Source organism: Neolamprologus multifasciatus, chromosome 20 (assembly GCF_963576455.1).
Source record: "Neolamprologus multifasciatus chromosome 20, fNeoMul1.2, whole genome shotgun sequence".
Taxonomy (NCBI): Eukaryota; Metazoa; Chordata; class Actinopteri; order Cichliformes; family Cichlidae; genus Neolamprologus; species Neolamprologus multifasciatus.
Window position 1 is genome coordinate 7,919,055 of NC_140458.1, and position 26,850 is coordinate 7,945,904.

Consider the following 26,850-nt stretch of genomic DNA (forward strand, 5'->3'; position numbering starts at 1 on the left):
GTGCCAATAAAATATCATGTCTCCTTTTTTAGGAAAGCTTCAAAACATTTAGTTTAACACTATTTCGTATTTTTTAAAAGAAAGACAGCAAATAGCAGCCAGTACATGGTTAAGTTTTAATAATGCCAATGAGATGAGGGGCAAATACGGCTATCGAGCCATCAATTCCATTTACAAAATACTCAACATAAACCATATTATTCACATTAAGCTCTGTCCTGCCCCAAAACTTATTAATTTATTAGCATTTGTAACATCCAAAAAAGGAAGCAGAGTAGATGAAAGTACGTAAAAAATATTTTTTTTAAATGTCAAAAAAGCATGATTCATTATTTTAAATTATTTTAAAACAATGATCTATTTCAAAATTATGATGGAAATGACCAAAAAAAACAAACAATAAAACGCTGGTGTGCTAAACAAGCTCATAGATACAGGAAGCAGATGGAGACAATTTGCTGGTGTTACCACGGAGATCACTAACACAGACAGTGCTTATCCTCTTTTAAGACGATTAAGTAACAATCACATGTGCCAGTAAGCATTCTAAACAAACTGTGACAATCTAACAGTGTTTAGTAGCCTTTTTTTCCACAGAAGTAACAGGCAGACATTGTTAGCTTTCAAAGGAACCTCGGATATTTGGAAGGGCAGCTGGATTCTAACGGTTTCCCTTAATTGTCCAGTTGCTAATTTTAATACCTGTTGTACTATGATTCAACTGAGTGGTTGTGTTTCTTGCAAACTGGCTTGAATTCGATAAGGCAACCGCGCATGAAGAGGAGGACTCATGCTGAATTGCAGGCTGAAAGTCAAGTACTGTCATCTTAACAGTCATCATTTCTTTTGTTTTTTTAAAGAGAGAACAAACAGCTGAACTCGAAGCAAAGAGTCTTGGCACGCCAGATGATCAGGTAACAAACAACAGCAGATGTAGTGCCATTAACCTCCTTCTTGAGATGTAACCAACAGAGGGAAATGCAACCATTTAAGTGAGCAAACGGCAGGGTAAGACTTCACTGTGGAACCAGAGTCACTCCCTCAAAAGTCAGACGATAAGGTAAAGTTAAAAGAGGGGCAACTGCTTCAGTTGCATCTTCCTCCTAGCTGCCTCACAAGGTTTTTGTTTTGGGTTTGTTGGATTTTGTGTTGTTTTTTGTTTTTTTGTTTTTTTTGGGGGGGGGGGGGGGGCTGCATCTCCATAAAGGAACAGCAAAAAGTACAAAGCTCTAGAGGGGCTGACTGAACCAGGACTAAACAAGAGAGAAGGACTCGACAACTCTCCTGCCTGGGATTCACTTTAAGATTATGTGGTAGCCGTCACTTGTGTCATCTGAAAAAGAAAGGAATAGGAATCAAAATAAAAATAAAAAATATCAGGGAAACACACTAAGATAAACTTGCAGCAAGACTATAATAGTAAATACAGCTAGAGATACACTATCATTCTTTGCTGCCATAGTCATACCTTTCATCGTGTCCAAAACAAAACAAACTTCATCTTGGAAATTCTGAATCATCTGTTGAGAGGAGAGGAAATGATTATGCAGGTGGGAAAACGACAATATTGTTTGCAGGTTTATGCTTGTGTAAGCTCTTGAGACCGTAAGTTGACCATATTTCTGTCTTTCTTTGAAAATCTTTTAAGACAAACAAAAAGCTACAACTGATAAGTCATTAGCCAACTGTTTCAATTGGCTGTTTTTACATATGTACTGCCTGGCTCCCTCAACAAAAGGGGGAAAAAAGTCATAGTCTAAAAATGAATTGGGCAACTTTTAGCTTATATAACGACACATATTTACTGTGGTATCATTTCGATCGGGTTAAGTAATGCAACATTTAGTTTTGTCCAGAGTTGGATTCATTTTTTTAACTTGTATGGATGATGAGAGAGTCGGACCGCTGTGTGAAGTCTTCCCCAGCATATCCCAAAGATTCTCACTCGGGTTAAGATGTGGATGAGTTTGAAAATGATGTGTCACGCTGTCTGAACCACTCTTTCACAATTTGAGCCTCATGAATACTGGCGTTGTCATCTCAGAATATGCTGTACTATCAGAGAGATGAAAAAACAAAATCTGCTGATGAAAATAAATGTAGTCATTCAATAGATTCAGGTAGTCAGCTGACTTTGGACCTAAATCCTGAATCCACAAGCTTGTAATGTAGACACTAGTCTTGATCGGTGCATCACTTCATCCACATGTCTTCCTACCCTAAGGCACCCATCGCTCTGGAACAGGGTAAATCTGTACTCAGCAGACCACATGATCTTTTTTTTTTATTGCTCCAGAGTCCCATCTTTATGTTTCCTTGTAAACTGATGTGGAATTCAATTTTCCACGTGTTATATACTAATGCCAAGTAAATGTGTTTTTGTAACTGCAATAGACTACAGGAAGCTATGGGGACACTATCACTTATATTGTCTTCCAAGGCTGCACTCAACACTTTCAAAGAAGAACGTAGCACAAACAGCAAAACAGGAGGATAGAAGAAAATGGAAACTTTCTTTTTTAAATGTGAAATAATTTCCCAGACAACAAACAAAGTTGAATGCAGATGGTGCAAAGCAGACTAGGGCTGGGTATCGTCACTGATTTCTAGAATCGATTCAATTCCGATTCACAAGGTCCAGAATCGATTCGATCCACGATTCGATTTAATTCGATTCGATTCACTTCGATTTGAATATGGAAAATTTTGACAGTCAGAAATATTATAATTCAGATTAGTACATTTACATATTTTTGTATCTATAAAAAGGAAGCTGACACACGCAAGACTTTATCAAAGGTGTGAGCCACAGCAGATGCCTTTGTGTCAAAGTAGCTGAAGATAAAACACTGAAACACATGAAGGTGATTTTTCCTGGCCTGGGATTTTATAAAAATATTCTGCAGTATATCAAAAACGAAAGAAAACCATTAATCAACATATGAACATTACCTCTGAAGTTACAGCGGTTTTATTAGAGACACGGCTAAGCATTTTGCATTTTGCATAATTTTAAAAAGTTTAAATTTGTTCAGCATTGAACGGCAGAAATTAGGTTTTCTTTTCGGAAGTATATAAAACGGAAAGAAAAAAAAAGTCGGCCGATAGCGCTGTAAACAAAGGTAGACTTGTGCGTAACAAGCAAGCAAATAATGCAGAAAACCATACAGAGAGAGAGAGAGAGAGAGAGAGAGAGAGAGAGAGAGAGAGAGAGAGAGAGAGAGAGAGAGAGAGAGAGAGAGAGAGAGAGAGAGAGAGAGAGCTGTGCATCATGGTAGAAGCAAAACAGTAAAAGTAAGAGTGAATACATGACGATGTTTATGTGAAGTGTAGTTTGGATCTTCTTTTGCTGCTGGTTCGGTCAATATTGTTTGGAGAGACATCAAACTAACAGCTTTACAATCAGCGCATAAAGGGCGTGAACACAAAGCGCGGACCCGCCGACAGATCAGAATCAGCGGGCTGTCGGCTTTCAGCCCCGACTGTGAGAAATTCGACATCTGATTCTGATCCGCGGGCTGCGCTGTGTGTTTAAGTCTTTGTGCAGAATCCGTGTTCCTGCTCTCATTTACTGTTTTAGCTGTTTGGTGGTTGTTGAAGTTTTGTGAGATTTCACCTGAGATTCTGGCATTTCGGGCAAAATAAATTTATATTAAAAAATCGATTCAGGATTTTAATGAATCGATTTTACGTAATCCAAGCCAGAATCGATTTTAATCGATAAATCGATTATAAAAACCCACCCCTAAAGCAGACAGCACTACTGCAGTGCACAAGCATTTAAAACGCTGGTGCCCTGGAGCTGCAGTTTGACAGTTTTAGAGAGTTAAGTTAGTGCGTTGATACGTTGTTTATGTTAGTGTTTGTACAGTAATGTTTATGTTAGCTTAGTCGTCAGAAACTTCTTAGGATGATACTTTGTAAACAAACAACATTTTAGTTTTGTTAGCTATTGAGTTCAATCTGATAGTAAACCATTAAACAGGAGTAGCTAAACTAGTTCTTAGTTTTTTTCCTCATATTAATATTATAGTAAACCTCTTCCACCTAACGTTAGGTAGATAATCTGTGGGTTGGACTATATCATTAAATAACTATATTTATAATCAGTTAAACAGGTTCATTGGCATTGAGTACTACACCATCTGAGAAACTATGATATAACAGTCTTTTCTAATTCTGTTTTACTAGTATTAAGCACAGGCGTATAGATGAGTTTGTCCTTAAAAGAGGCTCGTGCACCTCTCAAATGGCCGCATGGTATCAGCTGCAGCTGAGAACATCATCTCAAAAACAAGAGCAAGCCTCACTCCAGATCATGTCCACTGCAATCATGAATTCATGAACCAAGTCATCTGTAAACTTTGGAAACTGTTTTTTTTGGACTGGAAAACAAACTTTTTAATTTAATTCGAAACTGTATTTGAACTTATAGACTGAAGCCAATTTTAGTTTTGTTTAGTTTAGTGGAGATAAGAGTTATAATCATTGGCTAATTGACTAATCAAAGAAATTGGCAGATTAGTCGACTACCAAAATAATCTTTAGTTGCGGCCCTACTAATTAGCATTACTACTGAGTAGTTATTTTAAGGCCACATGGCTGTTCAGTTATAACTCCTTGAGTTCTCTTTGCATTGTGGGAAAATGTTTTTACTTTCACTATTAAAACATAGCTGTCTATTCCACTGCTGTTTTTCCCCCATTGATCTTCAAACATTCAGGATTTATTCCAACCACACTTCTTTCTCCAAGATGGTGATCCTTCCAGTTTTTAACAAAGCGTTGGACAGGTTTTAACCCACTTTTAGTAGTTTAAGCAGTATCCTTGGTTGTTTTCTTTGTTTGGCAATAACGTGATCCAACCTTTCCTAACATCTTTCCATAACAACAGGGTGTCTTCTAACATGGGGAAAATAACCCCGTGTTGAAACTCACAAATGACTGTCGTTTGAGCCAGGCAGCACAAAAAAAAAAAAACTGTATAAAAGTATGAGAACAAAAACTTAACAAGTCGTGTTATTATCTTCTGGATCTTTTCTACTTTTTTAAAAACATTTGCCTGTCTTGTTGATATCGATCCACTAATTAAGGCAGACTAAATGTGATTTGTTGCTCTCCTAATGGTGTGTGTGTGTGTATATATATTTTCATGCAGGAAAACTCCTGCATCCTCCTGGTTCCTCTCTCCTGTGAATATAGGTACATTTACACAGCTCCACTATTCTGTCTGTGCAACTGCACTATTAGCAATTAACATCAGCGTTAGCTACATGGATCCAGTGCAACATTTAATTTTACCAAATCAATCCACCCAACCCACCCCAGGCGCAAGATCTACCAGTTTTCCTGGGGAAACCCTGTGCTTGAATTCATATATAATAACAGCAAGTCTCTACTGATTCAAAAAGTGCAAATCTTCAACTCACAGTAAGATCATAAGAGGGGGATTGCCTTACCTCATCACTAACCAGCACATGGATGCCAGTAGGGCCTTGTTTAAAGATCTGATTGATCTGCCTGGGTGAGATGCTGAACAGATGAGCAATTTTCTCTGTCAGTTCTGTAACCGTGAGTTCCTCCAGGTAAATGGCGTGATATACTGCAGAGAGAGAAACAGAAAGGTTAACACAAGCTAAACAACAAAGGATGCTCACTAGATATTAGGCATGCTCAATTATAGCAAAACTAAATCATAATTGTTGCTTAGACTTCAGAAGAATAATAGTGCGGGGCTATTTCCTGGCTGGGCACCTGTGAATGGTTAGATCCTTAATATTAGGCTACAGTCACTACAGCAGACTAGAATAACAGTGGACAGACTGCTACATGACCAAAAGTTTTGTCACCACGTGCAATCAACTTGTTATCAGCCTGCTTATGGAAATGGTCATTTTGAACAGACAGACCAGGTTTGAGATCATTGTGTTAGCATTCTGTCTGCATTTAAAATTTAGACAACAATTTTTTGCACATCCTTGCCAATCTTTTGAGACTCTCCAGTCAGTATGAGTCCAACAAAGATGGTTTGGAAGAAGGCTTCCTCCCACCTGGCAACATACTACTTGCATCAGTCCCAGACATAAATTTTTTTTAGTGCAATCACTCGCCAACCACCAGTTTTTCCTGTTTACGAGGAGGTTGCAATCCTAGCTTTACTCTAGTGTGACTGAGGCCCCTCGAAATAAAAATTAAAAAAAGAGAGAATAAGAAAAACTTTATTAATCCCAAAGGGAAATTCATTCGATTAAAAAAAATTTTGGACGTCAACAAAGATAATGATTAAATTTGACCCTGAACATACACTGACCAAAGAAAGCGCTGGCAGAAGCATCTCCATTTTCATGTTTCGGATGCTGTTCCCGTGCCTGCTGAGATTCCTGGCAAACATAGATGGTGAGTCTTGGACGTACCACCCTGAATTCAAAGAGAGAAACAACTAAAATGCAGATGCCTAAAAACATTCATACTCTTTTTATAAATTGGGTAAATTATATATCCAAAGAAGGTAGGAAAATTTAATATAACCCACCGTCCTTTAAGTGCATTGAAGAGTCTTATACCATCAGCTGGCCCACAGATCTGAATAACATCCTCCCTGGTCAGCTTCAACAGGTCTACCCCTGGTACACAAAAGCAGATCCTATTCTCAGTCTCTACAAACACACTGTTACTTTTACATAATTAGTTTTTAAATCTATGAATTATGATTCAAATTTGTCTTGTCATCTTTTACCCAATTTTAATTCTCATGTCTCCTTCAGTAAAGCACTCTGAATAACCTCTGGATATAACAAGGTGCTATTTAAATAAATGAGTACATTTCCAGAAAATATCTTTCTAGTTTCACATTAAAGAGCAGCCTTTTATCTTATGATATGACCAAAGAGGTAACCATATTACCTGAGAAGTTAGTGAAGAGTCGACAGAAAGGCGAGAAGCGGTTTCTATGAAGCCACTGTTGTGCATCCTGTGGTGTTGCTGTTGGTAACAAATTCTGAAAAAGAAAAAAGAATTCATCAAAATACTCGGACATATGCAACCGTGTCAGAGACCGTGTCACCATGGTTACCCCATCAAGTCAATTTGTAAAACATAAAAAAAATTAAATTTGTAAACACACATCAGTGAAGATTATCAAGAGCTGCTGGATTTTACCTTAAAAGGCAGGATTTTAGAGACAGTTAAAACTCATTTCAAAAACGATTTAGATATAAGCACGATGACCTACATCATATCTGAATCTGACATATATATATGACTCAAATCAGATATATATCAAATGCTTTCTAGTTACACACTGAGTCATATTTTATACTTGCTAATGAATCTCATCCCAGGCAGAAGTTTAACACCCAGATGTCAGCTTTGCATTTGAGCTTATTAAAATGCAGTTGCTTGGTGTGGCAGGAGGTAAGCAGCCGGTAAAATAAATCCAAATAAATCCACAAACTAAAAATGAACTTACATCTGCCACCTGAACAACAGGCTCAGGCTGGTGGTTTGGTGACCCGTTTCTACAAAGGATGAAAAATTTGTCAGTTAGAAAGAAGCAATAACAACAAACTCCACATTAAGAAAAACGTAGACCTCATGTGTTGCCCTTACTAAACAAATAAGGCCACTACATGGATTTCATAGTGATTTTTAAAGTAATCCAGGCAGCATACCCTTCAGCCACTGGAAAGCTGTTGTGGGTGCTATTGAAGCCAGGAGATGGGGAGTTGTTGACATATGTGATCTCAGGCCAGGGAGAGCACTATAAAAGACCCAACATTTGTGTTACTGTAGCGTCTACATACATCACCAGTATTTTTTGCTGCCAGTAGATTTGATCTTAGGTTTCAATTAAACTGAATTTGAGCCAAACTCCTTAAGTGCTTAGGAAAATGGATTTAAAAGATGGATGATTCCACATCATTTGTGTCTCGCTGTGTCTGTGTCTCTTCCGCAAGTGTCAAATCACCTGTTATTTCCTAGTAAATACTTTTCAAATTCTGAGGTTAAAATGACAAGCTCATTAGTCACTTCAAGAAAAAAAAACTAAGAGTTATTTCTTTTGATAACCGATTTATCACAAAAACATTCTCTGGTTATGCTTAGAAAAAATGTTTTGTTACTTTTTTAAAATAAGTACATAATATAGTTTGACAGTAGGCTAACATCAGCAGCCTAGTTAATTAAATTAAGTTAAAATTCATTTTGATTTCCTTTAAACTACTTTTATCCAAGCAGTGATTACTGCTTTGAGCTCTTATATGCTTACCTCTGTCAGGATTGTGGTTTCATAGGAAGGCTGGTACTTTTCCTTTTCCTGTGGCGCCCTCTTCTCCATCTTCTCCCTGTCCGTCTTCTGCTTTCTGTCTGCACCTTTGGGCTAGAACACGTCAAGTGGAGGAAATAAAGATGGTGAATATGGACAGCACTACCACAGGGACCAAATACAACATTTGCACTGGGGTGCATTAAAGATTTTATTTCAGATTTTCTCTTTTTCCATGTCATTCCTCTGACCTTGAAGACTTTGACCTGACAGGAGGCAGAGTGAAGATGTTCTGTGTACTCTCCATTCTCGTTCTCCTTAAACGTGTCAATCTGGATGCGGAAAGGCACGCCCTTTTCTCCGCCATGCTTCCGCATGGTGAATTCTGTGCTAATGCAGTGAACCTAAAAAGGAAAGGAATATGAAAACAAAATCTACACAAGACTGATGACCTAACTGTAATATCAACAAATCATGCCAAAAGTGTTACATTAGTAAGTGCAGACTGATATTCAGTTTACTTGTACAATAAATGAGTAAACCAAATGTAAACAGTCTCATCTCCGTCACGCCAAAGCACTCTAAACTGCCTCATATCACTATTGCTCATTTTAATTTAATAATACAGAGAATAAGAATTAATGACACAATCATTACTATGTGTTGCCCATCAAGCTACCTGGATAAAAACTGAGGTTCGTTTTGATGGGTCCCAAAGGAACTCCACCGTGTTAAGCTGAGTGGGGTTAGCCCTGGGGTCAATTATCCCCACTGACATCGGGATATCTGCAATGGATCAAAGCAAAACAAGCAGTTATCAAAGATGCTTTTAATATACACCATCTTCTCGTTATTGCAACCATGAGTATGAATTTCCGGTTTTGGTTAACAGTTGGTATCCTGAATTAACTTTCTGCAAAAACTATTTCATTGTTAGCATACAAATAGGGCTACACAGCAACCACATTGCAAAGCACAAATTTAGTATAATAAATAAATAAATGCCTGATCTTTCTGTTAGCTTTTTAAAAATATTTTTTAAGGCTCACCCAGATCGAGAATGCGATCCCCTGGCCTGTTCCAGCGCCAGCCTTCCAGCTGCTGGTGCTCTGTGTATTGAAGTCGTCGGTCATGAAACACCACACGAATTATGCTCTGAAATTCAGAGAAAGTAATTTTTACTGAAGGATTAAAGAGAACATACACTATTGTTACCCTGGTACCCCAGCACAAGGGCTTAGTTCAGCCTTGCAATAAAGCGATGTGATTAGGTTGCCTAACTACTCAACAATATAAGATTCTAAGCAATTTACAAAAGGCTGGTGTGAAGGAGATTCATCCAGATGTGGTCTTTGTCCCAAAACCTTTCCCTAGTGGCTATTTCATTCCCCATAAACACTTCAGCAATAAACAATAAAACAGATCTTAGCTGTTAGACTGTTTTTAATCTCTAGGTATAGTTTTAATACTAAGAAAATGCCTTTGAGACTTTTGAGACTACAGACAACTGGCTGAGAAGTTGGCTGAGACACACACAATCTGTATTTTCCACCACTGAAGAGATGCTTCTGACACACTGAAGATACCTTCAAAGTAAAAGTTGATTAAAATTCATATTACACTGAATATAAGAAATGTAATCACACAAAAATGAATCATCCATTAATTTAATCTAACCCTGGAGTTACTTATTCCATTCTACTCGCAGCCCCCTGGGATTTTGTGAAGCATGGCTGGATGCAAAATGAGCCGTTGGCTGGAGCTTTTCCAATAATATTTATACAGGTTTACACTAGCAGCTGCTGGATTATGCAAATATATTTTTAAAGATTTTCTTACCTTCACCATTTTGCCAGTGATTTCTGGAAGTTCCCCAATTTTCCGATTGTCAAGCATTCTAATTTCATAGGATTGCCCTGCAATGACAAGTCCACATAAAAAATAAATATATATGTAGGCAGCTGAATTTTCTCTCAGCAGCTTTTGACTTTGAACTCTTAGATATCATTAAATTTGCACAAAGTTGAAAAGTACACAGCAGCTGGGATCCTGATGCTGACCTTGGTTGAGGTAGGTGAGTGTTTCATCATGCAGTTTAACGGCTGGCGAGGTAGGTGCACACAGAACATACTGAAAGGGTAGGATCTTGTTGTCACTGTCCGGTGGGAGGTTGGACTCCTCCTGTTTGAAAATGGGAAGGGCAAGTACATCGCTGCAGAGACAAAAGGAAAACAAACTCGGTAAGCCGCCAAATTCTTATCACTTCATTATGCAATACAGAACATCTTTTATTAAAACAGGGCTTTTTTCAAAGAGTTTACAGAAAACCAGTCTAAACACTTATACTTACTGATCCGATACGACCTTCAGCCTCATGATACAAAAGGTCTCCCTGTCATTACTAGACAACACTTAAAACTGGCTGGAGAATTATGGTGTTCTCTAGCTTCACAGCTCAGTAACTATAATGGAGGCAACACTACCAAATACCAAGGTATCCAGTCTACATGTCACTGTTCCTCTCCACACAAGAATTTCTAAAACAAGCCACCACTTTCAACAGTTTTAATGAGCCAGAAAAGCACACAAAAAGAGATGGGGGTTGGTGCAAAGTACTTCAATCAGCAAAAAATATTTTCTTTAAACTTTTAGATAAGCTACAGCAAATGAAAAAGCACAGAAGTGTCTGCAGATAATTACACTAATGAATTCAGGATATGCTACAGAGTGATAAGATAGATCAAATGCCCCAGGGAACTATTTTCTTCAAAGACTATTAGACTCCAGCTAATATTCTCCAAGTAGTGTTTTGGCTTTTCACTTTATCTGCACATGGCATTTAATTCGCACGACTGCCAGCATGAAGAGATTTTGCCACTCAAACTACCCAAGTAGCAGTCAGAAAATGGGAAACACTGCACATAATGGATGCACCTGATCACTCATCTTTAAATTACACAAAATGTCCAAATGAATTTGACATGAGCAGCTGTCTGAAGACAAACTACAAGATAGCTTACATCTTTAAAAAAATAAATAAACCAAAACACTGTTCAACACTGTTTAATCTAATAAATGACCATATGGTCCATTATAAATGTAGCACTGGCAGCATTCAGTAAAAGGCCTTACCCGTCCAAAACTCATACTGTACCTCATACTGTACGCCCCTGCACCGAGTTCCTGGCCAATGCCGGACAGACTGGCATCAAAGTCCTGGACCAGTCCGGACTCAATCACTTCATCCGTGAGAGGCAGTTTCAGAGCCCACGCCATTGTGACGGTGTGGAGATTTTAACGGAGTGCAGTTCCGGTTGAAACTCGAGGCAAACGTTATCAGTTTCTCACAGCCTTTCAAGATTTAGAAGAGAAAGTAAAAAAATGCGTGAGTGTGGCTCTGATGTTTAAAAAACAGTGGATATTTCTGTGTTTGTTAGCAGGACACTCCCCCAAACATGTTAAAAACACGAACCAGTCAGGTGTCATAAAGGAAAGCAGCGTTCCCGTGGTTAAAGATAACGGTAGTCGTTAACACACGTTTTATGTAACTGTGTATTGCTTACACACACTAACTTGTGTCACGCTAAAATACACTTTATGTCTTTACCTTTTTTTTATTCACATAGTAACGTAAGTCGTTGGAACTGCAAAGCTTACCTTTAGGTGGGAAGTGTGACTATTTGGTAATAACTGCAAGTTTTACGCCATCATGTCACGCTCCTTCGCCCAAGCGCTAAAATAAACATGTCGAGCTAACACTTTAGCTGCGTAGCCTGCCAGTTCGTTCAGCTAGCAGGATGCTAGAAATCATTAAAACGTTCCGGGATGCTAGCCCTTCTCTAGCTTATTCTGTGGTTCGGTTTATTTGTGGTTAGCATATCTATACATAAAAAGTGGTCAAAATCGCACGAGATGTTTAAATATATGTATTATAATGTCTTGCTTTTGTTTGTTTATCTAGCTTCCTCGGGAAAGGAGTTGCCGTAATTTCCGTTCCGTCTCCTTCTTTGTATCGTCTCAGAGTGCTAGCAAACACCGTTGTGACTCATTACCGCCACCCTCCGCTGAGGTCATGGCTGAAATAACCAATGACTGTTGCTTGTAACGTGTCAGTGACGACAAATAATGCTTTTCTTCTTTTACTTTTTTTCGGCAGCTCCCTTTACTGGGGCATTTTCCTTAAAATAAACCATATACAACAACCAGAATAAAACAAAATGTCATTTACCACACAAGACCATTCCACTCAGCTGGATTCCTAAATGACAAATATCCACAGGGCATTTCATCCATCTTTATGGTCTAAAGATTTTCCTTTCACCAAGAATCTGTTTAATTACCACAGCACTGTCATGAAAGACCTGATTTAATCCAATGGCTTGTGTAGTTTTCTTTAATTTAAAACATACAACATACATTATCAATTGAAAAGATGCTGGCAAATTGTTATCCAAAAAAACCATAAATTACAGATTCATAATTCAGGTGGAATCTCACACCAAAGTCCCACATTGTTGTCCTGAACTCTGAAACAGTCCAATAAAATATGCTGTTGTGATTCCTCTTCACTGCAAATATGGCACTATAGCACGCTTTTTAGCTGTCACATAACAACTCCAAGGCAAAGTAGCTGTCACCGGAAGTTTTCCGAGAGAGATCAACCAGCTCCTCCACTCATCTCTCATCTCCTTGGATATCCTTTTGTTGTGATTTTTTTTTTTTTTTTAGCTCTGCAGGATACCCATCACAAGTTTTTGTTTGTTTGTTTTTTTCTCCATATTTAAAATCACTCACCAAATTAAAAATCATTTTACTTGACCAACCACACCAATAAATTCTGTCACAAAATCCCCAAGGATCCTTTTCTACTATGCGCCTCATTTCTTTTTTCCATAAAGAAAGGTCTCCAACCAAGCAAGCTTTAAAACAAAAACCATTAATTAATAATTAATTAAACTAATCAACAAAATTATTTTTAAAAGCGAGAATAAAGGTGGTCACATTCAGTTTGTCAACCTGTCCAACACAGCAAGAATATGTTTATTCAGGCTGTGAACAAAACCTTCACAGAGAATTAAGCTTCTATTGTAACATGTAATCTAAACTTCCTACATTTTGCTCTTTGTTCACACCATGTTATACCCAAAAAAACTAAAATGAATACATAAACTGATAGACTGTAACATCTACTGTAACTATCCATTTTCTATTGTTCAGTCTGTGTTACAGGGATCCAAAGAAAACCTTTAAAAAAAAATTGTATATCTCTGTTGAAAAGCACATTTCATCGTTCACTATCAGCTACCTAGAAACAATATGCACTGCTGAAAAAAATAAGGGAACACGTCATTTTCACAGTATAACACAAATTCAGTTACATTTCAGCCATATAAGTCTGTCAAGAGAGTAAAAACCACTGTGAATCAATTTCACCAAAAGAAAGTCACAACAGGTCCTCTGGACAGACAACAACAAACCAACTCCCCAGAAAATAAATGGTTTAACAGGTGATCTGACCAGTGTCCTCACTGGTTTTGGTTTAATTTTGCTTTTTGTCAGTGTCCTGTAGGTATTGTCTTGTTTCTGCAGCCTATTCAAGTTACACAGGTAGTCCAGCTCCTTTAGGATGACACAGCCATCTGTACCACCATAGGAAAGTTTGTTGTTTCCCATCATAGTCTGAAGAGTGTGGAGGACATAGCTGGAAATGGGCCACTTCACAAGGACAGCTCAGGGCTGAATAAGCACATCAACCCAGCAGCAGGACTGATATCTGTTCCTTTGGGTGAGGGGGAACAGGAGGAGAACTGCCAGAGCCCTACAAAATGACCTCCAGCAGGGTACTAAGATGTATTTTTCTAAGCAAACTGTCAAAAACACACTGAGTATGGCACAGAGGCCCAATATCCTTCAGTGAGAACATGTGCTATCAGCCTAGCACCATGCAGCTTAACTGGCATTCACTCGAGAACATCAAGTGGCAGGTCCGCCACTGGTGCCCTGTTGTCGTTATAATTTAGAGCAAATTCACACTGACCACATGTAATACACATAATAAAGTCTGGAGACACTGCACTGAATGTCATGAATTGTGGTATCAGGATGAAATCCTCAGGCCCACTGTGAGACCTTTTGCTGGTGGAGTGGGCCCCAGGCTCCTTCGGGTGCAGGACAATGCTCAGCCTTCTGTGACCAGAGTGTGTGGGCAAAATGTAATGTGATGTGGGCCAGATGACTGGCCCACAATGTATATTAATAAGGACACTCTTTTTTCATTTTTTGAGTCATGTATATCAACAGACAACAATCAGTAAGTAATAAAGATGGGTTTATTTATTTGACAAAAAAAAAATTATATATATAAAAAAAAACAACAGTTTCCAATTTTCTTTTTCCCTTATCCTCCAAAAACACAAAGCTTTATGTTTGTTGTTGAATCAAATTAATATAACTTTCATATTATTAATCTAATTTATCTTATTGGACAACTTATATTGATCAATATGATATATTGCCTTCCCTTTTTGATCACCAAGGAAAACAAAATCTTTGTAATATTTATTACTTTATGGTTAGGTACATGTCCACCGCAACAAAGGCCTTCATACCGTCATTCAAAAGGTAAATATTAGCTGGAACATAAAATGTATTATTCGTTCCACAAACTCATAACAGAATAATAATAGCCTTTATACTTTGCAGTATTTGACATTTTATCTGCATAAAAAGGAAGCGAATCTTAATAATAGATGTTGCTTGTCAGGTTGATGGCTGCACTGTTGCCAGTACTGCTACATTTTGCAAAGCTTCCTACTGTTCAAGCACATTAAAAAGCAAAGAGAATTCTTTCAAAATCAAAACTGAAACCTTGACGGTAGATTAACCATTCATAACCCTTCACTGTCACTAAAGTGCAAAGAATCCTTGAAACATCAGTACAGAAGACGCCAACTGGTTTTTTTTTGTTTTCTTCCAATCAGAAAGTAGCTTTATACTGCATGTGCAAAGTGTTCACTAAGAGCTTAGGCTGAATATCATAACGCACCAAACCACAAACTGCTTTCCTTCACTGAACAGTTAATTACACACTTTTTTTTTAAATTTACTTAATCAATTTGATTGACATTAGGCTTATTAAGAGTGCCCAAAAATGCTACTAATGTTTCAAACGGCATGACACCGCTTTAAATCGACTTCATAATAGACCAATTAAGCTCCCATTTTCCAAATATACTTAATCAAACTCAAGATGAAAAATGTAACAGTCAAAGCAATGAGCAAAGAGAAAGCAAAAGACACTCAGAGTAATATGAGCACCTAAAAGCCGAATGAAAAAAAGAGTAAAGAAAAAAAAGTTTAAAAATAGGTCAGACGATCGTAAATTCACATAGAAACGTCATGAGCATTTGCACAATCAGTTAGTCACAAACAAACAAAGCGTCATGAAAAAAAAGACGTTTACACTTGTGGCACCATAGATGACTGCTATAATACTAGTTTGATAACTTAACTTGTTACCCATGGACATGGAGCAGCGTCACACACTTCACACAGGTGCACAGTTGCTCACCTTTATGATGAGCAACTAAATATATCAAAGTTATGATTGTCCCAAAACACAATCAGGAGTCTGTGACTTTAAGGGCTTATTGGACCTAATAAATCTGATGAAATGAATGTTAATATAGTCTGTAAAGTCCTATAGAAAAAGAAGCTACTTTCAGCCTCTCCTTTACTCACAGGAGGTCACCTAAGCGAGTAGCTCCACGTGTTTGATTTGGACTTTTCATGCTGGATGCCCTCCTGATGCAACCCCAAAGAGATTTGTGTGTCCTCCTTGTGAGGACTCCGGATCTTTCTCCTGTTAGGCAAATGTGTAAACCACTACTCTGCAGAGCCACAGCCTGCAGAGTCCTATGTCAGTCAGGCAACACTGCATTTATGTTCGCAGAGCTGCTCATGCAGGACAAATACTTTCTGGATATAAATTAAAGCAGCTAGAAATTTCACATTATCCATTCTGACCCAAGCATATTCGTATTCAAACATCAAGCCATTGTCGCAGCGTGACATACATGTAACTAAACTCAATGTGACTTAATACATAACCACTTAACATAAGTCAGAGGGATAGCCTATAAAACCACTTGTATAAAAGTTCATGAACTGTTTTAAATATAACATGTTAATATCACTGTATAAGGTAAGAGGACCATGCAGTTTGACTTAGTATGCACCACACAAAAGTAGTGTAAACAAGTAGAACACAATTATACTTCAGTTTTAGCACTCTTTCAAAAGATCTTTGTAATTTCTTCATTTTCTCAAAAAGTTGCTATTCTTTCAGTCATATTTACAACACAATTCACTTCTGTGCTGCTGAATTACATGTTCAAATTCCCAAAAGGATAAAAGATCGGTTAGAAAATCTCCCAGAATGAGGTCACTACTGAACCTGGAAAACGTTGATCTTGCTTGTGTTTTTCAGTGTCTGTCTCCGGTTGCAGAACCATACACGCACAACCTCTCGGTCATAGTTTAGCTCTCTTGCAATCTCTGTAATCTCCTGTCCTGTTGGCAGAGCATTCTTCTCAAAGTAGGAGTTGAGCACTTCTATTGCCTGAGGTGTGAAACTAGTACGCCTCTTGCGTTTTTTGGAAGGTTCCCCGCCGACAAACTCCATCAGATTTTGCTGGCCTTTCTGGTTCCAGTGCTCGGCTTCAGCCAGCCACTTTTCCAACACAGGCTTTAGTTTCTGAGCGCTTTTAGGAGTGATATCCAGCTTTTCAAACCTGCAAAAGAAAAGAAAGTTCAATCTGAACTTTTTCAAAGCGATTAGGGATGCAAGAAATGGCTCAGAGATCATCTGAATGTGCATGCACAAACAAACCACTAAACTGCACATGCCCAAACTAATTAGTATCTCCAAATTAAAGGCCCTAACATGCATTGCCATTATTTCTCAGTGGGATATATATGTAAGCCTGATGATATGATACAGTAACATTTCAAAGACGTTTGGCTGGTTTCAAATGAAAATAAATGGAGCCATCATCATTAATTATGTATTATATCAACCCCCTGCAACCCATCTGCTGTTATTGAGAATGTTAATTTTTATCCAATACACAAATTAATTACTGTGATCATCACATCAGTAATGGGAATACGTGGTATGTTACGCAGCTCCACAGCAAACCTGGATGCATGCTTAATGAGCTGTGCATAAGTCCAATTTATGCACAAACAGACCTGTGCCGAAGCAAATGCACAGGTATAATTCAGGTACCTGTAATAATGGCTTTAAGATTTGCAGGGTGTTTGTAGGTTTGTTATTATTCATGTCACATTGGAGCGGTTAATCTTGCTGTGTGAATGATCCCTGTCATTGATTCAGCAGTGATATAAGGTGAAATAAAGTATTTTTACAGTACTCTACAGGGGTAAAATCCAAAGGTAATATATTTGAGGACAAATTAACAAAAGACTTAAAAGCCCTGGAGACAAATTTATGTTTAGGATAATACCGACTGCAAGCCGAAAAGCCATTACTCAAACATGGCTGAAGAAAGAGTTGTAACTGACGCTGAGAACTGAACAAATGTAATGCATAATATACTGTGTACCTCTTAGCGAAGCTGACTATTTATTGCAGACTGCAGCCAGACAAATTTACTAGGTTCTTGATAACCTTGGTTGACTATATGTACAGTAGTGTTAAAGCTACCCTAATTTTTTTAGATTTTGTTAGTAAGGTCCATAAGGTCCATAAATTAATTTAAACACGTGCAAACAGACAATACGGGTGTAAAAAGAAAACCAAGAAAAATGAGTGTGAGCTGTAACGTTGTAATGTCCTGTTCTATTATATCAGAATATAATAGATATATCAGACTGCAGGACTCTCCATTAGTATAATTAGTTTTCCTTATTTCTATAACAATAATTATTTTCTTATTTAATGACTGTTGAGAAGCGCATTGACAGATATACTGGCAACTTTCTAAACAATAAAGTGTGAGCATATATATTAAAAGCAAACTGCTTGTATGTAGTTAGAATATCAGGACTAATTTTACTAAGCGTCTTTGCTTTTCCCTTGTAGTTACATTTTCATTTCTCTTACATAAAAGACAGACGAGTGAGCTGTATAAAATGAAGGCTGCAGATGAATTACAATCACAAGAATTATAAAAAAGTAGAAGAAAAAAAACATCTGCGTGGAGAGCAACAAAAACAGGAGGGTAATACCTGCAAATGGCAGACTGGCTGTAAGCTGGACCCTCAGTTGCAGTGAGAGCCTGCCCTACTTGTGTCTGAGTAAGCCCCAAGGACAGCCGACGGATCTTGAAATTCTTGGCAAACTCTCGAATTTCCTCCAGATTAATGCCCTCCTCTGTGCTGACTGCCTGCTGGGGTTCTACAATTCAGAAGAATCTGGTTAAAAATATCTACTTACTTAAAACAGATCAGTGGCTGGGAAGGAGAAGCAGGTGTACATACTGCTGACAAGCTGGCCCACTTTTGCTGTGTCTCCACAGGTGATGGGAACTGAGGGGGAGAGTGTGGTGGCGGTCTTTAGTACAGTTGGCTGTGGGGCAATGACAACCGGTGACTGGGTGACAGTTGTTACTGAAGCCTGGGAGGATTTTTAATAAAAATAATTGTTAGATTCAATGTGTTATAATCCAGTTTTACAAAAACAAATCCCCAATATTTAAATGTTCAACAATATTTTAATTTGTCATAAGCTCAAACAGTACTTTTTGTTATTTCCTACCTGTGTGCAAGGTTTGGTAAGTGTTGGAGGAGCTGTGGTTTTAGGCAGAACTGCTGCAGAAGTTGCGACTGCAGCAGGACCATTCCCTACAGTGGCGATGATTTGTCCCTGTGTGTTAAAAAGCAGCTGTGGGGCCACAGTCTGGACCTGGAGACCCTGGAGCGGAAGCGTGGGAGTTGCAGCTCCTCCAGCCAGAGAGGCTGGGTTCACTAAAAGTGGGAGTGTCCCTATGACCTAAAAACATTGTTAAAAATGAAATCCAAACAAACATTTAAATATAAACTTCTCAGCTGATTTTCGCTTAAATCCGCTTTTAGGACATTCAGTATCCTGATATGCTCGTGTTTTTGCTACTGGGGAATATGTACATCCTATTAGAGGTTCTCTTGTATTTTTCAATATTAAACACTACACAAGTCCAAAAGGCTGCAATAATGGTGGGAGTGAGTAATGAAACTATTTAGAGGTCAAGCAGTTTCAGTTGAAATTGTCTGATGCTCTACTGCCTTGAAATAGCACTGTGAACTAATGTAAACTGGAGGCTGGAGGCAATTCTTCCATAACAGACATGCATGAAAACAATATAATTGTCTTTGGAATGATTATAGTTCACTATGCATCATTTTAAAAGTTTTGCAAAAGTGTGAGCCACGTTAAGAAAGTAAACAACACTGTCTGCCAATCTCCTATTTGTCTCATTTCTCTTTTTAATGGCGTCCAATATGTGCTCTAGTCTACGTTTTGTCTAGCTCCTACTGCAAGGACAATGGTGTTGCTGCCAGGATTGCTTTCATTTTATTAAAGGCATTTTCCTGTTAGCTGAAACAATCAAGTAAAGAGAAGAAAGGCGGGTAACAGGATGAGAACAAGACAAGGTCATTACTCAAATCTAAGCTCACTGACATAATATTATTACAGCAGCAGCATTTTATGGCACTCACCTGGCCCTGGGCATTTGTGATGATCTGACTGGTGATTCCAGCCATGCTGGACATGGCACTGTTAATGATGGGAGTGGATGTAAGGGAACTGAGGAACTGCGGTTGCGCTCCCAAGGAAGCAGCATTGATCTAGGCACAAAGATCATAACATGTTCATTGTGTATTAGAAAGATGACAAATGAAGAATGGTATGAACAGAGGAAGAGATTTCTTACAATAGCAGGGTTAATGGAGAGTCCTGCAGTCTGAAGTGCTGCCACTGACAAGTTGGACGGAGAGATGGTGTTGGTGGCAGTGGTCGTCTGGGCTGTTCCCACCTGAGCAACAGTAATCTGTGCACCGGTTACCTGCGGTGCCTGAGATGTCACCTGCTGCATGGCTGCTTGCACCTGCTGAATGGGTGCTGACTGAGACTGGAACACCGCCTGTGCATTGGCTTGCAGCTGAGGCTGGACTGAGTTCAGGACAGTTGCAGCTGAGAAAGATATTATGCAACATTGTAATGTTCTGCAATGATAGATAGACAGATAGATAGATAGATAGATAGATCGATAGATCGATAGATCGATCGATAGATAACCAACAGTATAACAAGTAAGTTTGTGGAATTTCTGCCCACCTATATTCCATGATTATGTGCAAGTGGTATAACTGCAAAGATTGAGAACCACTGCAGCTCAGCACAAAGTTGTAGACAAGGTAAAGTTACAGTGTGCTGAAGCAAATAGCCAATAAAGGTAGCTAGCTCTTTGCTGACTCAGTAACTGAAGAACACGAAACTTCCTCTGACATTAACATAAGCATAGAAACTGTGCGCTTGGAGCATCCATGGCAGGTAGTGCATGTGTAGGTGTGTAGGTAGTGCAGTACTTTTTTACATATACAGTATGTTGGAAAGTCTACAGCTATACTAGCAGCTCTGTGTACTTAGTACAGTCCGATGTAGCAGCTTGTAATGGAAAGTGAAGCCAATGCAAAATTGCCTTTAAATGTGCAGTCTTTCTAGTGGTCAACAGAGGGCGACTGTGCTTGCAAAAATGCATGTCGTTGCATAGGATTTTATGGGAAAACAGCCCTGTCATGATCTATGGCCTTGATTTAGACTTTCCCGATAAGTTTATGGCCTCGATCACCAGATACAAGTCTGTCTGAACACAGCAAGATTATCATTTTATAGATGACATTCCAAAATAGAGTCAAAAAGGAGGATAGAGCAAAGTATGCTTAACTGTATCACTGACAAGTAGTTAACCAATGAGCATGCAGTTTCCACTGCTTTGCATCTTATCTGTATTGGTGATGACTACTTTTAAAAAAAGCTAAGCTTGAGGAAAAGAAAACTTTCAGCTTGATACTTCACAATGACACTACACTGACAAACAGGTGTCCATTTTCTATATACAGTCTACAGTAGCTCGCGGTAACATTTTTACTTATTGTGGTTTAGTTTTTTGGGGTTAATTGTTTAGTGTTTACCACACCAATTTATAATAGCTGATGGAAAATCTGACCTGAAACATCAATTACACATTTACAAGTATAATAGGAGGACATAGATGTTTATGCCGTTTAGACAGTTTACTTCATCAGATACATTAACTTAGTAATTTCATTTTATTTCATTCAAAGAGGCTGAAATCACAGTATAGGTCATTACAGAGCATATTTCATTGAGCTGAAACTCAACAATTCCCTTTAAGCAAGCACTATTATTCTCATATCACAATCAAATGTACAAAAGGTCATACGATTCAATAAAAAAAGCTGGTGAAGATAATGATGTCTGCATTTGTTGTTGAAATTTTTAATTGTAATCTTGTCAACACAAATGCAGACATATTGAAGATATAGGAGGTCAAATAAAAGCAGACATTCACGTTGTTTTACCTTGAAAGCCAGCAAAGGGCAGTTTTAGGAGACTTCCAGCTGGGTTAGCCGCTGTGAAACCAGGGAGAGTAGCTACATTGGTGGTAGGAAGAGTAAGAACAGCCAAACCGCCCTGGCCACCGATGGAACCTGGCATGCTGAGAGGAATGAGCAGCGGCTGACCCAGTGACCCCGTCTGTGCCATCATACCAGTCATCAGAGTGGCCAGACTTTCCTGGGTCAGCACCTAGTGAAAAAAATCCATCAACATTTATGCCTGCGAGGTATTCAATGTGCTTTCAGTGGACTATTTTGTCTCCTTATTATTTTTGCTGTTGTGTTTTTACACAGTGAAACTAAATAGTCATACTTCGGTTACTGTGTGTGGACTGAAAACTCCACTATTAAGCTCTTTTTTAAAAAAGCATGTTAGGGGTTTTACTTTTGACTGCTGAAATTGCTGAAAATGTTGTGCTAATAGCCTCAGGCTATGTGTTCAGCAACTTGGATTAAACTTTGCTCATCCTTTTTACTTTCACAGTGCACAATGGCATCGGTATACAACCTCACTAAATCACCTACAATGATTTTTTAATGTAATAATACTGACACTTGGCTCTCTGGTGCATCCGTTTTCTACAAGAATAATATGTAAAATGAGAAAAATCCAAATGGCTTTCCCACCCACTCTGAGCTCTTTCTACCGACCTTTAAAATCAGACAGCAAAACTACTTTGTTTCTCTGATGGTTAAATATGAATATGAGGTGCAGTGTGTGTGCATCTCAAAAAGTCAGACCTGTGGACAGCCTTGCACAGTGATGGGCATGGCGGCCTGGTGCTGGGGCAGAGACACGCTGATGGGAACAGCAGGGGTCAGAGTTTGGACCGTAGGAGCTGGAGGCTCCACAGACACCAGCTGCTGCTCACCCAGCACTGCAGGAGCACAGCCAGAGTTGGTTATTAATTACATTTTAAGTTGTTGTTTTTTTTAAATCACACAGATGTTATTAAGAATTCACTACAAGTCTGGATATATGAGAAGTGAGTTCTCTGCTATCCAGCATTATCAAGGATGACAATGATTTACCTACACCACCCCCTGTGCTCTGGGGCACTGTGGGGCTGTCCTGGGTGCTGCTGGCATCAGGTTGCTCTCCAACTTCAGCCACGCCCTCATCAGTTTTGCATTCGCTCTTCCCATCAGCTGCTGAAGAGGCTGAAGACGCATCGACTTCTACTTCTAGCACTCGAATGGTTTCATGGCCAGACATCACAATGACCTGCACAGCGATCAGGATTTAAATCTAAGAGGACTCAAATGCAAAGAAGGCCTCTGCTTTTGTTTGAGTTTGTATTAAAAATGTAATAAAATAGTTATGTGCAATTATTTTATGAAACAACAGGAGATAATTCTCATCTGACCTAGCACCTGAGGGGTGTAAAACAAAAATTCTGTAAATTCAGTATTTCTCCACCTTGTCAATTCCCTCTGGAAGAACTTAGCTGATGACTCGTGGTATGCAATAATGACAGACCTAGTGGAGGGGCAGCAAGACAACCTGGGCTGGAGGACAAGGTGCAGAGAGACAATGCAGGAAGAGAGAGGAGGATGCATACCTGGTTGTCTTTGGCAGGGAATTTCAAAGTGCAGGGTTTAAATGGCTGAAAAAAGACTTCTGCAGTCAGACAGTGAATGGCTAAGGAGAACAGAGAAGCCGAGCACATGTTAGGACAAAATGAACCAAACAAAAAAAAAAACAAAAAAAAAGAGACATAAATGAAAAGAGCATGAGTACACATAAACAATGATAAGAGCATCAGCCAACAAGCAGTTCAAGCAATGCTTTCTTCAAGGTTGCCTTTGTGCTTCTGTGAAGAGCATTGCTTTTGTTTGCTGACTATGTCTAGACACAATGTTACTAGAGAGAGAAAAACCACAATTAATTATTAAGCATGGCAATTCAAAGACCGTTTCCAACACAAGCATAGGTATTATTAGTCTATAAAACACAAAAGTGCATCGGGATCTCAGTGGTCTGCTGTGTGACTGTTAATCATTCCATTATGAAGTGGCACGCTGGCGCATGGAGGGTGACAGGAGCAAACAGCAGCAAACAAGTCGAAGGCAAAGTTATGTTTAGTTAAGCTCACTGCAAGAGTAGGTTGGGAAGGGGGGGGAGGGGGGTCCACCGCTCCCTAACAAACACATGAGTGTTACCTGCTCATTGACAGTAAGTGGGGCATCTTTGGCAGGCAGATCCTGGGAGTTCATGGCTTGCTGCACCACCACAATCACTGTCTTCCTGGCATTCTGGGTTAACAAAAAAGAAAAAAAAAGTGATTTAAAAAATGTAGAACCATTTTAGAAATTAAAATATGTATCAAGTTTCCCGGATAAGCCCACAGTGTCTGCACTTTAATGACAAACCCAGCTTAAACAGAACCAAATGCAGAGGACAGGGTTTTTTTTTCTTTCTTTCTTTTCAATTCATTGCTATGATAGTCATTGCACGAGTAGACTATTTGAAAGGGGCCTGTAAACAGGCCATACTGTTTTGCACTTAAGCTGCAGAAAACGTGATCAAAGACGCTGGTCGTGGACGTTAAGTGGTTACGCGTCCACCACGGATCACAAAAAGACTCGAGACGGTGCGTTTCCTGCTGTAATGCCGCGTTAGATATGAGGATCTGTCAAAAACTTCAGCGGGTGTTGATGGGCTCCCCACCCCCATCCTGGCCAATAAAAGTCTCGCCGCGTCGGCCACTTTTGAGGACAAGCAGCAAGCACGGAGCACAGGCGACGGAAATCATCTCGATCCGTGCCAAGAGACCGAATATTATGTATTTCCCTCTCTTTATCATAAATATATAAATTATGCTAATTACGAACATTGCATATTAACCAAAACTCATTTCCTCTCGCCATTTCGCTGCTATGCGCGAAGCGCAAGCCAGAATACGGTCCGGTTATTATATTCAACTTACCGCGTATATGCAGCTTATTTTCTGTAATCCCCGGCTCTTAAAAAGGTCCTTGTCACAGTTTGTTTCAGTCACACATAATTAAAAATTCATCTCAGCTCCCAGACAGGCGCTGTGACCGCACACAAAAGAGGTATTTGCATTGATAAGGAGGCTTGCAATGTTAGGATCTCCTGTCTCTTAATATTTAATGACGATGCCCTTTCTGCAACAGTTCAGATAATCAAAAATCCTTGAGGTGTCTCACAGAATCCTATTTGAGCTGTAAAGTCGGACAAAATTGCTACAAAATTGGCCTTTTGCACTACGTCATGAACATAATTTATGCAAGAAAAAATCTTGCATTGAAAAATGTCTGCCTCGACTTGAGAGGTGCCATGGTTCTCTTAAAGGGGAAGTAGCGCACACAAAGACGAGCAATGGAGACGCTTTCATGAAACGCTGTGCCGATACGTTTCAATTTCCCAACACCGCTGTTTGTCTGTAATATCACGATATTCGCATCGTTTTTGCGTTTATGTGAACGAGAATTAAATTATTTAATACAGCAGAAATAATTATGGAGACTTATGGGCTTTCTTCTTAAAATGACGTAGATATGTTTTTGTGGTTGCTCTATATGTGTTTCTCACTGGATTAAAACATTTCTGACTGATGATTGTCATAACATATTTTTTAAATGGGAAGATAATATATAACCTTTGATCATGGTGTAAACAGTCGTGCTATTTTGAATAATCCCGTGTTAATTCTGAATGTGATACATAAGGAATGAATGCGTAGTTCCGAGATCAAAGGTCATCATTTATTTGATGAATAAATGAGTTGACTCACACAAAACTAACCATTTTAATAATGTTAATTTTTTTTAGGTAACCCATCAGGATAAACAAATGCCAAAAATTAATATTTTTTATCGGCTTGGTTTGCCATCCTAATGATTTTCGGGAGTTTTACTGACTGAGATTAATTGTATACATACACACATGCTCAGAAGGCTAATCGGGACAGAGTGGAGACACCTGGGGAAAACAAGCTAAGGGTGCAGATAATCAAGATCACTAGACAGGGGAGGAAATAAAACTTAAAATAATACCTAAAAGACAACTAAATATAAAAGTAAAACAGGATATAACGGATAAGAGCAAGTTAAGCAAGTTTTAGTAAACTCTCTACACAAGAGAGCTATTCTTGTGTAGAGTGTTTCATGTTTATGAGCTATTCGTGTTCATGTTTATGAACATGAATAATGTTCATAAACATGACCATGAATAATGTTCATGGTCATGTTTATGAACATGAATAGCTGAAATGACCTTAACATAATTGATTTATTAATTTTTGTTGATTTGTTGATGTCTTTATCTGGACCAAATTGTATATGAGGATGCTGTGTAGGGCGTGCAAGAGTTTATTAAGGACACTCAAGAAAATAACAATGATGGTGTTATAATATTGTATATTTCTGTTATATTTTACTGGCCCTAAAGTACATATGTCAAACCCAAGGTCCAGGGCCCTTTGCAAATGGTGCCCAGCAATAAATGTAGGTTAACCTGCATAAATGTCTATGTCCATATATTTTCTTATTAGAAGGCAGTTTACATGTGGTACATGTGAACTCCCCAAAGATCTTTTTATTTTTTTATTATTGTTGTGATTGATTAAACAATATAAAAACGAGGTAAATAGCATGAAATTCTGCTGATTGTTTTGAGGCCTTCATGCAGACCGAATTGTGTGTGATATTACTGTATGGGACATGGACCAGCATTATCCGGGATAATTTTATGGTAGGATTGATTGTATGGCAAGAGTGACAGATGGGTTCATGGTCAGGGTAGGATTACATCGGGGATGTATCAGGGAAAATGGTTCATGTGTTTAAATACCTTGAGTCAACCATCCAAAACAATGCAGTGCAGTGCAGAGGTGAAGAAAAGAGTGCAGGTAGGGTGGAGTGGGTGGTTTGTAAGCTGCCAAGCAGGAGGAAAAGAGGTAGACCACAGCGGAGAGT

The 26,850-nt window shown here is 38.7% G+C and overlaps 2 protein-coding genes across 4 annotated transcripts; both read right to left on the reverse strand.

Annotated features, from left to right (window-relative positions):
* Positions 1-102: 102 nt before the first annotated feature.
* Positions 103-12,248, reverse strand: tfcp2 (transcription factor CP2). Its single transcript, XM_085145920.1, has 16 exons — positions 11,920-12,248; positions 11,417-11,613; positions 10,323-10,474; positions 10,102-10,178; positions 9,312-9,417; positions 8,942-9,048; positions 8,514-8,666; positions 8,266-8,376; positions 7,670-7,758; positions 7,468-7,516; positions 6,903-6,996; positions 6,532-6,622; positions 6,310-6,416; positions 5,459-5,601; positions 1,469-1,520; positions 103-1,333 (listed from the first exon to the last, which is right to left on the reverse strand). Exons 2-16 carry the CDS (start codon positions 11,536-11,538, stop codon positions 1,296-1,298), a joined length of 1,491 nt encoding a protein of 496 aa, XP_085002046.1. The 5' UTR covers positions 11,539-11,613; positions 11,920-12,248; the 3' UTR covers positions 103-1,295.
* pou6f1 (POU class 6 homeobox 1) lies at positions 12,113-25,239 on the reverse strand. Of its 3 annotated transcripts, XM_085145917.1 has the most exons (12): positions 24,467-24,824; positions 24,070-24,162; positions 23,469-23,513; positions 22,939-23,131; positions 22,648-22,784; positions 21,871-22,096; positions 20,199-20,458; positions 19,984-20,112; positions 19,043-19,276; positions 18,766-18,901; positions 18,514-18,682; positions 12,113-17,054 (listed from the first exon to the last, which is right to left on the reverse strand). In XM_085145917.1, exons 1-12 carry the CDS (start codon positions 24,581-24,583, stop codon positions 16,709-16,711), a joined length of 2,085 nt encoding a protein of 694 aa, XP_085002043.1. In that variant the 5' UTR covers positions 24,584-24,824; the 3' UTR covers positions 12,113-16,708. The 3 variants fall into 3 exon arrangements, with proteins under 3 accessions (XP_085002043.1, XP_085002041.1, XP_085002042.1); XM_085145915.1 differs by lacking the exons at positions 23,469-23,513; positions 24,467-24,824 and adding an exon at positions 24,837-25,239; XM_085145916.1 differs by lacking the exon at positions 24,467-24,824 and having other exon boundaries at positions 23,469-23,548; positions 24,070-24,120.
* Between the last annotated feature and the right edge of the window lie 1,611 nt (positions 25,240-26,850).